Genomic DNA, 10,881 nt, shown 5'->3' with positions numbered 1-10,881 from the left:
ATAAATCTTTGCTTTCTTGCTATTAAATTATAATAAAATAGGTCTTCAGTATATTTTAAAACTACGACAATTATTTTAAATATAAAAACACTATACTACAACGAAAAATGATGCTATAGTCTGTACATACGTTGCAAGAATAAATTTCTAATTAATAAAAAGCTATTTTTAATTATCTTTATAGTTTACAATTTTATTAAGAGTGACGCTGTTGCGTACTGTCAATATATGGACTTGGCATTCGGCAATCAAGCCAGCAGGATTCTTAAAAAAAAAAACCTGCCTTCACCGGTCTGATTTATAGACCGTCGACCATGGAGAACGTGGCGCAAACAAGCCTCCGTCGTAGACCAATAGCGTGACACGGCAGGCCCGTGGATCGTCGGTGAGCTCGATATTTAAAGCGGAACACGATGTGCGCTCTACAATAATCGAGCGCTCGGTATCGTCATAGAAGATACTTTTTACCGCTTTCCTTGATTTTGAAAGCAATCATGGTAAGTTGGAGAACTGTCATCTGGGTAATTTAACAGTCATTTTTATAATTTAACTTGATTATTGATTGAACAGTACGATTGCTTATCTAATGTGCAATCGTCCAACACTTATAATTCGTAAAGATAAACTTTTCTGAGATCTTTTACTGTCCAACATCAAAATAATAAATTATTCGCGTTTGCTTCCAGACAAGCTACACCGATAAAGGACCCCAGGTAGACATCACTCCTTGTTAAAGTGTTGGGGAGAAAAATAAGCTAGTTGTTTTCTCGCCTGGAATTACTACTACTATTTAGAATTTATACATATATAGTGATTATAATTATAGAGAGAATTACTACTATAAATGTGATGCGCAATATTGATATTTTTTAGCCCGTTGGCGGAAAATTCATCAGTTTCGATCACATAAAATTCTGGGTCGGAAATGCGAAACAGGTAAATTCTTATATACTGAATGTTTTTTAATACGTGAGAAATATCGTAGGAATAAACAGAAATCATAAATGTATATTCTCTAAAAGTCGAAGAGTGAAATATCACTCAAAACGAGTAAAATGCAAGTGTAATAAAAAATGAAAATTGAGTCTGTGCACTTCGAGTAATTCGCCACTCTAAGAAAAAGTAAAAGGGCTCTCTTTTCGAGTGCAAAAGATCAGTGTCTATAGGAGTAAATTTAGAGTGGAAAATTTCACTCTGTTAAAGTCATTTATCAGTCAATCTTTAGTGAATCATGATTTACTCTATAGCTTTAGAATGAGATTGTATCACTCTAATGTCTCTGATAGAGTAGTCACCGTAGTCACTCTAAAAATTTGAGTGGAAAATTCACTCCTACTTTATGAGTGCGCGCATTTACTCAAATTAGAGTACTCTCTAATTTGACAATCCTCTCTTTTGAAGTGACTATCGCAATCACTCTAATATATTAGTGGCGAAACCATTCTATGGGAGTTAGAGAGTAGTATTCAATATAATTCTGTTCTTTATCTATAGCCGCCTTTGAGTTTTATCAGTTTTATCAAGATACTATGTACATAAACTTGTTGATTTTCTGCCCTAAATTCGTGTTTATAATGTTTTCTACATACTAAGAAACGCCTCGTATAAAGAAAATAGAATATTAAAAAAAAAAAAAAATTTAAAAATGCATCCAAGAGACACGTATGTGCGCAGCGAACAGACCGTGTATTTTTACGCAAGTATCCGAGATTTTGAGATAGATTATACGTGAAGGTAAAACCCAATTGCTCGTAGGCTGCCAGTTTCTATCGATGCAGGATGGGATTCCAGCCGTTTGGATATCGCGGTTTGGAAACTAGCTCCAGACGAATAGCTGCGCATGTAGTGAAACAGAACAAAGTGAGTAACTTTAAACGCACGCACGAATGTGTAAGCACACACAGTAAAATAAATCAAAATGTAATGTTATAGAAAAAAAATCTTCAATAGATTTACATCATTCAATAGTTTATTTAAAGAGTAGCGTTCTTTTCGAAATCTTGCATATGATCTTCCGAAACGCATAGAGTTTCCTAATCATCAGGATCGTAATCATATAGATAGTGTTCGTGTTCGAATCCCCGTACGAGTCTGATAATAAAGAAATGTCGGATCATCTTTCTCGACATGGGGACGGCGTGCGAGATGTTGCGTTCAACGTTGAAGATATCGAAACCATTGTGAAGGTAAGAAACAAGGAAAATGCTTTTTCTCTGCCTAAAAAATACAAGTTCCTTTATCAGTAGAATTTGTAGTAGAATGGCGTTAAAAATTTTTTCCTATCGTTAAATAATAGTAAAGTCATTTTCACACACACAAGTTGTCTTTACTGATATTTTAAACAATGCATGCCAAAAGATTGCCAAGACAAGGGGCGCCGAAATAGTGCGCGACATATGGGAGGAAAGCGACGAATATGGCACTGTGAGGATGGCCACTCTGAAAACTGTAAGTATAAAAAATGATACTTCTCTACACGATCTTCGATATCGTCATATTTTAGATGTCAATTGATTCAATGTCACTTTCAGTATGGCGATACGCTCCATACGCTTGTCGATAGAATGAGGTACAAGGGTTTCTTCCTGCCGGGCTTTGCAAGGGCATCGGAGGATACTCTTCTCAAACAATTGTGCGTATGCAAAAGCGCAATTCCTCATACAGTAGCAACTAGCAAAAGCTAGAATCATCTCGCTTAAAAAAAAAAAAAAATTGGAATATTTTAATAATATCTCAATAGATTAATAATAATGTCTTAATGTTCTTCCTTGACGAAAAAAAGATATCCTTTACTCACACATTAGAAAAGTAAAGGATAATTTCTATTTTAAATTCCAAGATATTTTATAAAATATTCTACAATTTTAATCTTTCATATATATAGAGTACAAAAGAAACGTAAAGAATAATCGAGTAGCTCGATAAGAGACTAACTTGAAACTTAAAGTATATCGATATATTTCTCTTATCATAGACCAGAAATACATTTGAATTTCGTGGACCATGTGGTGGGTAATCAATCCGACAAACAGATGGAACCTGTTGCAAAATGGTATGTAGATTTATTTACGTGTGAACGTAAACATGTTTATGCTAATAGAAGTCATATATAATTCAGTGCATTTTCCTCTCGATTTTAAATAATAGTTAAAAGCAGCATTTGTTACAATTCATTAGTGATACAGTAATTGAGTACATTAATATATTAAAATAGTATATAGAATAAAATGCGTAATAAAGTGCGTAATAATAAAGTTCACGTTACACTCTCATCGAATCGCAGATAAACATTCAAAATTTTTGCCGTAGGTAAAATATTCTTACGCTGAAAAATTGAATATTAAATTAAATGAAGATTTCTCTCTTTTTTTCCCTCTTAGGTACGAGGAATGTTTACAGTTTCATAGATTCTGGTCAGTGGACGACACGCAGCTGCACACGGAATATTCTGCGCTACGATCCATCGTGATGACGAACTGGGAGGAGACTGTGAAGATGCCGATCAACGAGCCCGCGTCAGGGAAGAAACGCTCCCAAATCCAGGAATTCGTCGAATACTACGGTGGCGCCGGCGTGCAACATATTGCCCTCAATACCAGTGACATTATTGCAGCGGTAAGTAATTGAGTGTTCTAATTGCATTTGTGCGTAACGTGTCCTACAAGACATAACTATGCAGTGTAGTAGCAGCTTTAAAAAAACTAGCTTTTTGGTCACAAAATGGTCTCTTAACATTTTTATTATGATTTTTAATAATTAATAATAATTGACATATAGTTTCGATGTTTTTAATTTATTAAATTAAGATATTTTCTAGGAAATGTCGCGCGCTCGCAATAAATTCCTCCGCACATCCAATCTCACGCTCCATTTTTGCAGATAACAAATCTGCGTGCCAGAGGGATGGAGTTTCTGGACGTGCCCGATAGTTATTACGACATGCTCAGAAACCGCCTGGAAGCCAGTGGCACGAAAATCGTGGAGGACTTGGATGTACTACAGGTACCTTTATTGATAGTGAATTAGAACAACTCTGGTACAAGTTGCAACGAATTTACTGTTAATTCGATTGCGTTATCGCTTTGCAGAAATTAAAGATATTAATAGACTACGACGAAAACGGATATCTTCTACAAATATTCACGAAAAATATGCAAGACCGGCCGACGCTGTTCATAGAAGTCATACAGAGGCGCAACCATAACGTAAGTATTGAAAAAAGGTTGTAGCATCCAATTTTACATCTACGATCCTTACAAAATTTATTAACACCTAAAAACTCGAAAAATATCAACTAGTATTTAAATAATCGTAAATTTAATTTGTCATTTCTTCTTTAGGGTTTCGGCGCCGGCAATTTCCAGGCGTTGTTCGAAGCGATCGAATTGGAGCAAGCAAAACGTGGAAATCTGTAGAATATTAACATTGCCGCTGATATATTTGAAAAATTGAAACCGTTAGCCGGCAGTTAAAGTAATCCTATAAAAGAGTGAAGCATGAGTATCTTTGTACTTAATTGTGTATTGTTCTACTTATATAATGAGATATCACATTAAAAAGTATATTATACATATAAAATCTGCCCCGAGATTTTTATTCAGCACCATTTATCCTGATATATATCACTATTGTTAATAATTCGTTCACATTGTAATAGAGCTGTATGTTTTGTCGCGACCGAAGAAAATATCAAGGTTTTTACGTTTCCGTCTGTGGAATAGATAATCAACTTGTCTGATTAATTCCGTATTCTTGTATTTAATGGCCAACATTTTTTTTCGTATTACAAAAATACACAGCATTTTAAATGTAAAATATGTTACAATACATTTCAAAGCGTAGTAATGCAAAGATATTACCTGCCGTCAAAAATTAAACTCTCTCGATCAATGAGATATCTATGTGTGCACGTTGTGCTAGTACGTATGTAACTAAGAAATGTAAATTTCGAACAACATATATACATATATATATCTGTGTGTATGCATATATATTATATATATATATATATATATATATATATATATATATATATTATTGTACGGAGAAAAGCGACGAAATTACTTAAAACTGTGATATCAGATATTTCTCGATTCATTTTTTTTTATCGTGGCCAAGATATAAGCGGAGAGATATTCTTCATATAAAATGTAATATTACCTATAGAAAGAACAGGGATAGGTAGGATGTGGTCGTGACGAGAGGGTTATTGATGAGATTAGGTGGCTCACTTATTAATCGCGATCTCCAGAGCATCCGGTCGCTCGACAACCTGTCTGCTCACACGCTTATCGCGAAAATCAGCACGATCTTCCTCGTTCATGCGCTATCATGAATGTTAAGGCGAAAGATATCGTGTTGACAGTAGTATGAATTACCCATTGGCTTCAACACAAAACATTGCGAGAAGGCGTGTGGGGGATCCTCATCTGCCTGTAATTAAACGCAAGCTATATATTACATATAACAATATGTGTTAAGTAGCACTTAATAATAAAATAATATTGATGTAAATGTTAATTACATTAATTATTGAAGTATTATATGATTCACACAATTTTTAATGTTAAAAATACAGAAATAAGTCTTTAAATGTTAATCCACATTATGATTTAATCATTGTTCCAATTTGTTCAGCAATTTAATCTTGTATCAAACTATCTACTCGTAACGCGTCGAATTAAATCAGTGATCCCAGACTCGTACATTTGTATTTCACAGAAGTCGGCTACTTGTGGCTCGTGGCTTGCATCTGAGATCTCCGAATTAGATACATTTCATGGATATCTCTACTCCATATAACATGAAATGTATAAATAACGTTAATATAATTGCCTCGCATTATTTTATAACGTAATCATTTTAGATTAAATAAAATATACGTTTTATTTTTAAAGCAAGATACATTAATGAAAAGATAAAATTGCAAAGAGAAATTTTAATTAAAAATAAAAATAAATAGCAAACGTATTGAGAAAAAAATATCAAGTTGCTAATTAAAGCAATCGCAGCAAATGTTAATAAAATTAAAACATTTCAAGTTATCACAATTAATCTTAAATATAACAGATTTTTAGCACAGCCTATAGGGATGTGGAGATATGTTATTGAGTTCTATTGGTCCAGAAATTTTGTGCTAAATCAAGATAAAAAAATGAAAGCGATATGCAGCGAATACATGATGCAAAACATCGGACAAGGCTTGCCTGTTAACACGATACGCAGAGCAACAAAGGAGATTTTGCGGTACCTGATACCTAAACCGTGTCGTGTAACGCAAGTCTGAAGATGTCGTGCTGCACGTAAAAACTGGTACCGATCGGTTTCAGGATAAATGTCTGGATGTACGCGTGAGGTTGATCTTCGTCAGTCTGCATGATCATCAATAATCGTTGAATAGTTTTCTTTTTAATTTGAGGTATCGATGAAACCCGCTTACTACAGAGAACTCTCTCTCTCTCTCTCTTATTTCCCGTCTATAATTCCTACCTATAGGTTCTATTCTATTTCCGTCTATATTTCCCATATGTTAAAATCAGTCTTATTCAAGAAAGTATATAATTCTAATAGATACACCATATCTAGTATTAACTTATTCTTGTACAAATACGTATGCAAAAATCAAGCTTACAGAATCGTTAAAAATTGAGAATTAAATTACTGAACCGATTGGTTTAGTATAAAACATAAATCTTACATATGCTTTAAATTAAAATATAAAATTTTAGTATTTTTTAAAATAATTTTATTACTTTTTATCACAATATAACTTAACATTGCCTTTTGTCGCATTAAACGCTTTTTAATGAATATTTCTTTGTTACTAACTGTGCTTTCCTTACCTGCAACCTTCCTAATACATTAATGAGAACTCCGCCATCAAACATCGGTTGCGAATCGATCGCTGTTATTATCCGATTTATTTTTTGAAAGGATAGGCTCTGGAAAAGAAAATAAAATTAATATATATATATATATAATAGCGTATTTTTTACTTTTCATATACCAATTTTTTAAAATCAAATTTACAATAATAATAGTGAAATAAGATTAAAACATTAAAATATAAAGATTAAACAAGTACAAGCCAAACATATTTGGTAAAATGTAAATACAAAATCTAATGTACAACAAATATCTTGCATACAAATATTATATATACATATATCTTATATCTAGATTCTATCGTCTCTGTCTGGCTCCATCTTTGATTTCATCTACTTTAATTTTAGAATTCTTAAACTTCATGATACTTTTAAGTCAGAATATAACCTTTCTATTTACAAATAAACCAGTTAGAGATGTCGAATAAGTTTCTAGAGATTCTCTCTAGTAATAAACTCTCCGAGTTTAAACTACTCCGAAAAAATAAAAATATAAAAGTCATATTAAAAACATATTAACCCTCTTTCTATATACGTGGGTCTATAGCGTCTGAGCCAAAATGATATCTTCGTATCTGTAAAACTTGTAAGCCTGATAAAAAATATTAAATAAACGATATTTATCAAAAGACTATAAAATCATCAACTACAACGTAGACAGATATTTTGTAAAACTTCAGATTTTTTTTAAATACTTTAAAAAAAATACTTGAAGAAAAATAGCAACAAACGTAATAGACCTACGTATACACTCCAAGGGTGCAAAAAAACATATACAGACAGAGGGTTAAACACTAATAATCTTCTACACAATCTCCTATGAAGAAAGCTATGAGGATTATTATCTTCTTTGAAGAGACCATTTTTTTGAACATATAAATTCCTCTTGGATCCTACTAATGCTGCGACTCAGATGATCAATGATCCACTAGCAAGAAGAATAGACTAGTTGCAAGGGCACTTTTTCGGAAGCCCGAAAGAAAAAAAGATACCTCTTGCATGACGGATTTGGATACAAATATGTAGATGTGAGGTACTGCAACCGCAGACTGATTTCAGATCGGCGGAAGGAAACTACTCACAGTTAACTTTTCCATGATTTTGATAGCGCCTTGTATCTGCAAGCCCTCGAACGTCATGAAGGATGTCTCCGCCTGCAAAAAAAGGTTGTCAGTCGGTCGCGAGGCCGGGCGGGAAAATCGCGCGAGGGAAAATTGCGGGACGGGACTGGTCCCGTGAACGAGGGATCGCCTTACATTGTACATGTTTATGAGGTTTGCCCTCTGCGTCGGATCGTCGAACATCGCATAATATTGTTGAACGAAACCCTTGCCGATCGCCTCGTACGGCACGTTCATCGCCATGGTGCTGTGCAACGGCCCCGACCGACAGTTGCGACCGGCGAAATGGCGATACGGCGAAAGTCAGACACGCCGATTAGCACGCGACTCCACCGCCTCCTTCTTGCCTCCGGGTGCTCCACGCACGTTCCGTCTCGACCTCGGGCCCTACAGTTTCCTACGAGCGCGAAGCGTCGTGCGACATCCCTCGTGCCGTATATACGAGTAGGAAAGGTAGGAAACGAGCGATCGCGCGGATTTCTCTCGCGATACATCGAGATCGAGGACCGCAGGGAACTTCTCGAACGTTCGGCGGCAACTGCACTCCTCGACACTCTCGCGCGCTCTTTGCACTCTGCGCGCCGCGCAGACGGCGCAGAACGCGCACTCGTCTCGCTTCAAGTCGTGGAAAGTGCAAACGGTGCAAACAATCAGCTGTGTGCGGTGCGCGTAAAGGTGCCTTTTCATGCTGACGCTCGACGCTCATTTTCAGCGTCAAAATAGGTCACGTGATCAAAATTGACGTGACCACACTAGATGGTCGGTTGACGCCAGCGTCAACAACAAGAAGTTCGATTTTTCCAACTTCAAGCGTCAAGCCGTGTATATGCGTGTATCAGTAGGATATTACCAGTTAGGTTAGGTAACTGACAAACAACTAAAAAATGTGTTCCAGGGATGAATTCGCAATAAATTCTGAAAATGTAAGGCTGAGTTTCCACTGAGCGCGTCACGCGTCGCGTCGTCATAAGTTAACCAATCAAAACATCCCATTTCATTACATTCTTGTGACGGGATCGAAATGGGATGTTTTTATTGGTTCAACTCGGACGACGCGACGCGTGACACGCTCAGTGGAAACTCAGCCTAAGTTAATTTAATCATAAGTTTATATAAGTATATATGAATCGTAAGTTTATATATTAATCTGTTTTATATAAAATTTTATACGATTATATTACATTCGTTATTCAACAGAAATGCAAAAATACTTGGGATAAGTAATTATAAAGTCGAAAAATTCTATAAAGTTCAATTTTTCAAACTTCTATTAAAAATAAATTTGAATATTTATTAGTAATTTTCATTTTTAGCTTAATGTCAAAACTTGTGGTATTTGTTTTGACAAAATTACTAATCTTAATGATATCTCAAAACATCCATGCTTCAAAGGATATAAACGTTTTTATCACGATGCAGAAACATCACAGTTGCATCCTGTGACAAGTAAATAGAAATTTATTATTAATAACTATTATTTGTATGGATTAATAACTATGTATTTATTTATCTTAAAAAAGAAAATTCTTGTAGATTTTCTAGAAAATTCAAGTGATGGTAATGATGGTAATGATGATGGTAATAATGATGGTAATGATGATGAAGTTTTACAGTGTGTAGATGATTTTGAAATCGAAAAAAGTAAGTATAAACAATGATTTGTTTAATGTTGATACTATTAATACTATTGATACTTGTTAATAATTTTTTTATTATAACAGCTGTCAACATTAATAAAAGAATTAACAAAAAAAAAATCGCGAAAAAGTGAGTCTAAATTTTGATGATGAAGAATTATTAATTTTGGAAGTAAGAGCTCGAGAACCTCTTTGGAATTTTCAATTAAATATACAGGAAAGAAGATAAAAAATTACAAATAAATTATGGGAAGAGGTATCACTGGCATTGGGAAGTGAGTGTCACGCTTAATCTAAGGCCGGTATTCATAGTTATTTAAGACCGTCTTAAGTTCAATCTTAAGATGTCATGAACCAATCACAGAGCCGCATTAGCGTCTTAAGACGTTACTTAAGACGATCTTGAAAACTATGAATACCGGCCTAAAGGCCCAGACACATAGAAAAACTTAAGCAGTAAAACTCAAGCAGTAAGCAAATCAGCCAATCACAGTCAAGAACTTAAGGCACGGCCCTAAGCGGTAGCGAATCCATACCATTGATTTCTTACTGCTTAAGTTTAACTGCTTAAGTTTTTCTATGTGTCCGGGCCTTAAGACCGGTATTCACATAAGTCTGTCCTTATTTCAAGACCGTCTTAAGTAATGTCTTAAGATGCTAATACGGCGCTGTGATTGGCTTATGACATCTTAAGACTGTACTTAAGACGGTCTTAAATATAAAAACCGACTATGGCCGGTATTCATTAGTCGGTTCTTATTTTAAGACCATCTTAAGTAATGTCTTAAGATGCTAATACGGCTTTGTGATTGGTTAATGACATTTTAAGATTGTACTTAAAACGGTCTTAAATATGAATACCGGCCTAAATTTTTTAAAAGATTAAAACGTCTTATCTAAGTTGTTTGGAATAACAAAAACTTTTAGTTTTAATAAGACAAACATTATTTTTAGATAAGATTAGTGCTGAAGGGGCAAAACAAAAATTTAAAAGTTTACATGATACATACAGAAAAATAATTCAAGCTGATGAAAACTTACCAAGCGGATCTGCAAAAAAAAGCTCAAAGAAATGGCACCATTATGATGCTATGAATTTTTTAAGAGATCAAACTTCATGTTTGATAAAACAGTGAGTGTTTGCGTATATAAACGCACATGCACATTAAGATTGGTTACATTAATTGTTTATAAAAAGTTAATATTTATTTATTTATTTATGTTGAGGCAGGATATCGA

General features: G+C 34.4%; 4 protein-coding genes across 7 annotated transcripts in view; 2 read left to right on the top strand and 2 right to left on the bottom strand.

Moving 5' to 3' along the window:
- LOC143904758 (putative aminoacyl tRNA synthase complex-interacting multifunctional protein 2) overlaps positions 1-10,881 on the bottom strand; it is a 108,172-nt gene that overhangs the window by 36,032 nt on the left and 61,259 nt on the right. The gene's annotated exons all lie outside the window — the stretch shown is intronic.
- Hpd (4-hydroxyphenylpyruvate dioxygenase) lies at positions 365-4,578 on the top strand. Its single transcript, XM_077419593.1, has 12 exons — positions 365-497; positions 687-713; positions 874-936; positions 1,756-1,860; positions 2,061-2,186; positions 2,359-2,448; positions 2,532-2,632; positions 2,975-3,052; positions 3,381-3,615; positions 3,880-4,002; positions 4,089-4,205; positions 4,341-4,578. Exons 1-12 carry the CDS (start codon positions 495-497, stop codon positions 4,413-4,415), a joined length of 1,143 nt encoding a protein of 380 aa, XP_077275719.1. The 5' UTR covers positions 365-494; the 3' UTR covers positions 4,416-4,578.
- Ntf-2 (nuclear transport factor-2) lies at positions 4,739-8,539 on the bottom strand. 3 transcript variants are annotated; one of them, XM_077419597.1, is made up of 5 exons: positions 8,141-8,539; positions 7,967-8,038; positions 6,843-6,941; positions 6,258-6,371; positions 4,739-5,433 (listed from the first exon to the last, which is right to left on the bottom strand). In XM_077419597.1, exons 1-4 carry the CDS (start codon positions 8,246-8,248, stop codon positions 6,258-6,260), a joined length of 393 nt encoding a protein of 130 aa, XP_077275723.1. In that variant the 5' UTR covers positions 8,249-8,539; the 3' UTR covers positions 4,739-5,433. The 3 variants fall into 3 exon arrangements, with proteins under 3 accessions (XP_077275723.1, XP_077275722.1, XP_077275720.1); XM_077419596.1 differs by having other exon boundaries at positions 6,251-6,371; positions 8,141-8,538; XM_077419594.1 differs by lacking the exon at positions 6,258-6,371 and having other exon boundaries at positions 8,141-8,529.
- On the top strand, positions 8,658-10,869 carry LOC143904727 (uncharacterized). 2 transcript variants are annotated; one of them, XM_077419598.1, is made up of 5 exons: positions 8,658-8,928; positions 9,319-9,451; positions 9,539-9,646; positions 9,727-9,917; positions 10,597-10,869. In XM_077419598.1, exons 1-4 carry the CDS (start codon positions 8,890-8,892, stop codon positions 9,774-9,776), a joined length of 330 nt encoding a protein of 109 aa, XP_077275724.1. In that variant the 5' UTR covers positions 8,658-8,889; the 3' UTR covers positions 9,777-9,917; positions 10,597-10,869. The 2 variants fall into 2 exon arrangements, with proteins under 2 accessions (XP_077275724.1, XP_077275725.1); XM_077419599.1 differs by lacking the exon at positions 10,597-10,869 and adding an exon at positions 10,240-10,471 and having other exon boundaries at positions 9,727-9,940.

This window comes from Temnothorax americanus, unplaced genomic scaffold, assembly GCF_048541705.1.
Source record: "Temnothorax americanus isolate GAGA-0224 unplaced genomic scaffold, ASM4854170v1 Scaffold57, whole genome shotgun sequence".
Lineage (NCBI taxonomy): Eukaryota > Metazoa > Arthropoda > Insecta > Hymenoptera > Formicidae > Temnothorax > Temnothorax americanus.
This window is presented reverse-complemented; position numbering and strand designations above follow the sequence as displayed.

Bases quoted from the DNA above. Each gene is read 5' to 3' on its own strand.
- Hpd (XM_077419593.1), top strand. The intron at 3,053-3,380 runs GTATGTAGATTT...TTTCCCTCTTAG, and splicing joins ATGGAACCTGTTGCAAAATG to GTACGAGGAATGTTTACAGT. The intron at 3,616-3,879 runs GTAAGTAATTGA...CCATTTTTGCAG, and splicing joins CCAGTGACATTATTGCAGCG to ATAACAAATCTGCGTGCCAG.
- LOC143904727 (XM_077419598.1), top strand. From the start codon at position 8,890: ATGTGTTCCAGGGATGAATTCGCAATAAATTCTGAAAAT. The intron at 9,452-9,538 runs GTAAATAGAAAT...AAATTCTTGTAG, and splicing joins ACAGTTGCATCCTGTGACAA to ATTTTCTAGAAAATTCAAGT. The intron at 9,647-9,726 runs GTAAGTATAAAC...TTATTATAACAG, and splicing joins TGATTTTGAAATCGAAAAAA to CTGTCAACATTAATAAAAGA.
- Ntf-2 (XM_077419597.1), bottom strand. From the start codon at position 8,248: ATGGCGATGAACGTGCCGTACGAGGCGATCGGCAAGGGTTTCGTTCAA. The intron at 6,942-7,966 runs GTGAGTAGTTTC...TTTCTTTTCCAG, and splicing joins AAATCATGGAAAAGTTAACT to AGCCTATCCTTTCAAAAAAT. The intron at 6,372-6,842 runs GTAAGGAAAGCA...ATGATCATGCAG, and splicing joins ATGTATTAGGAAGGTTGCAG to ACTGACGAAGATCAACCTCA.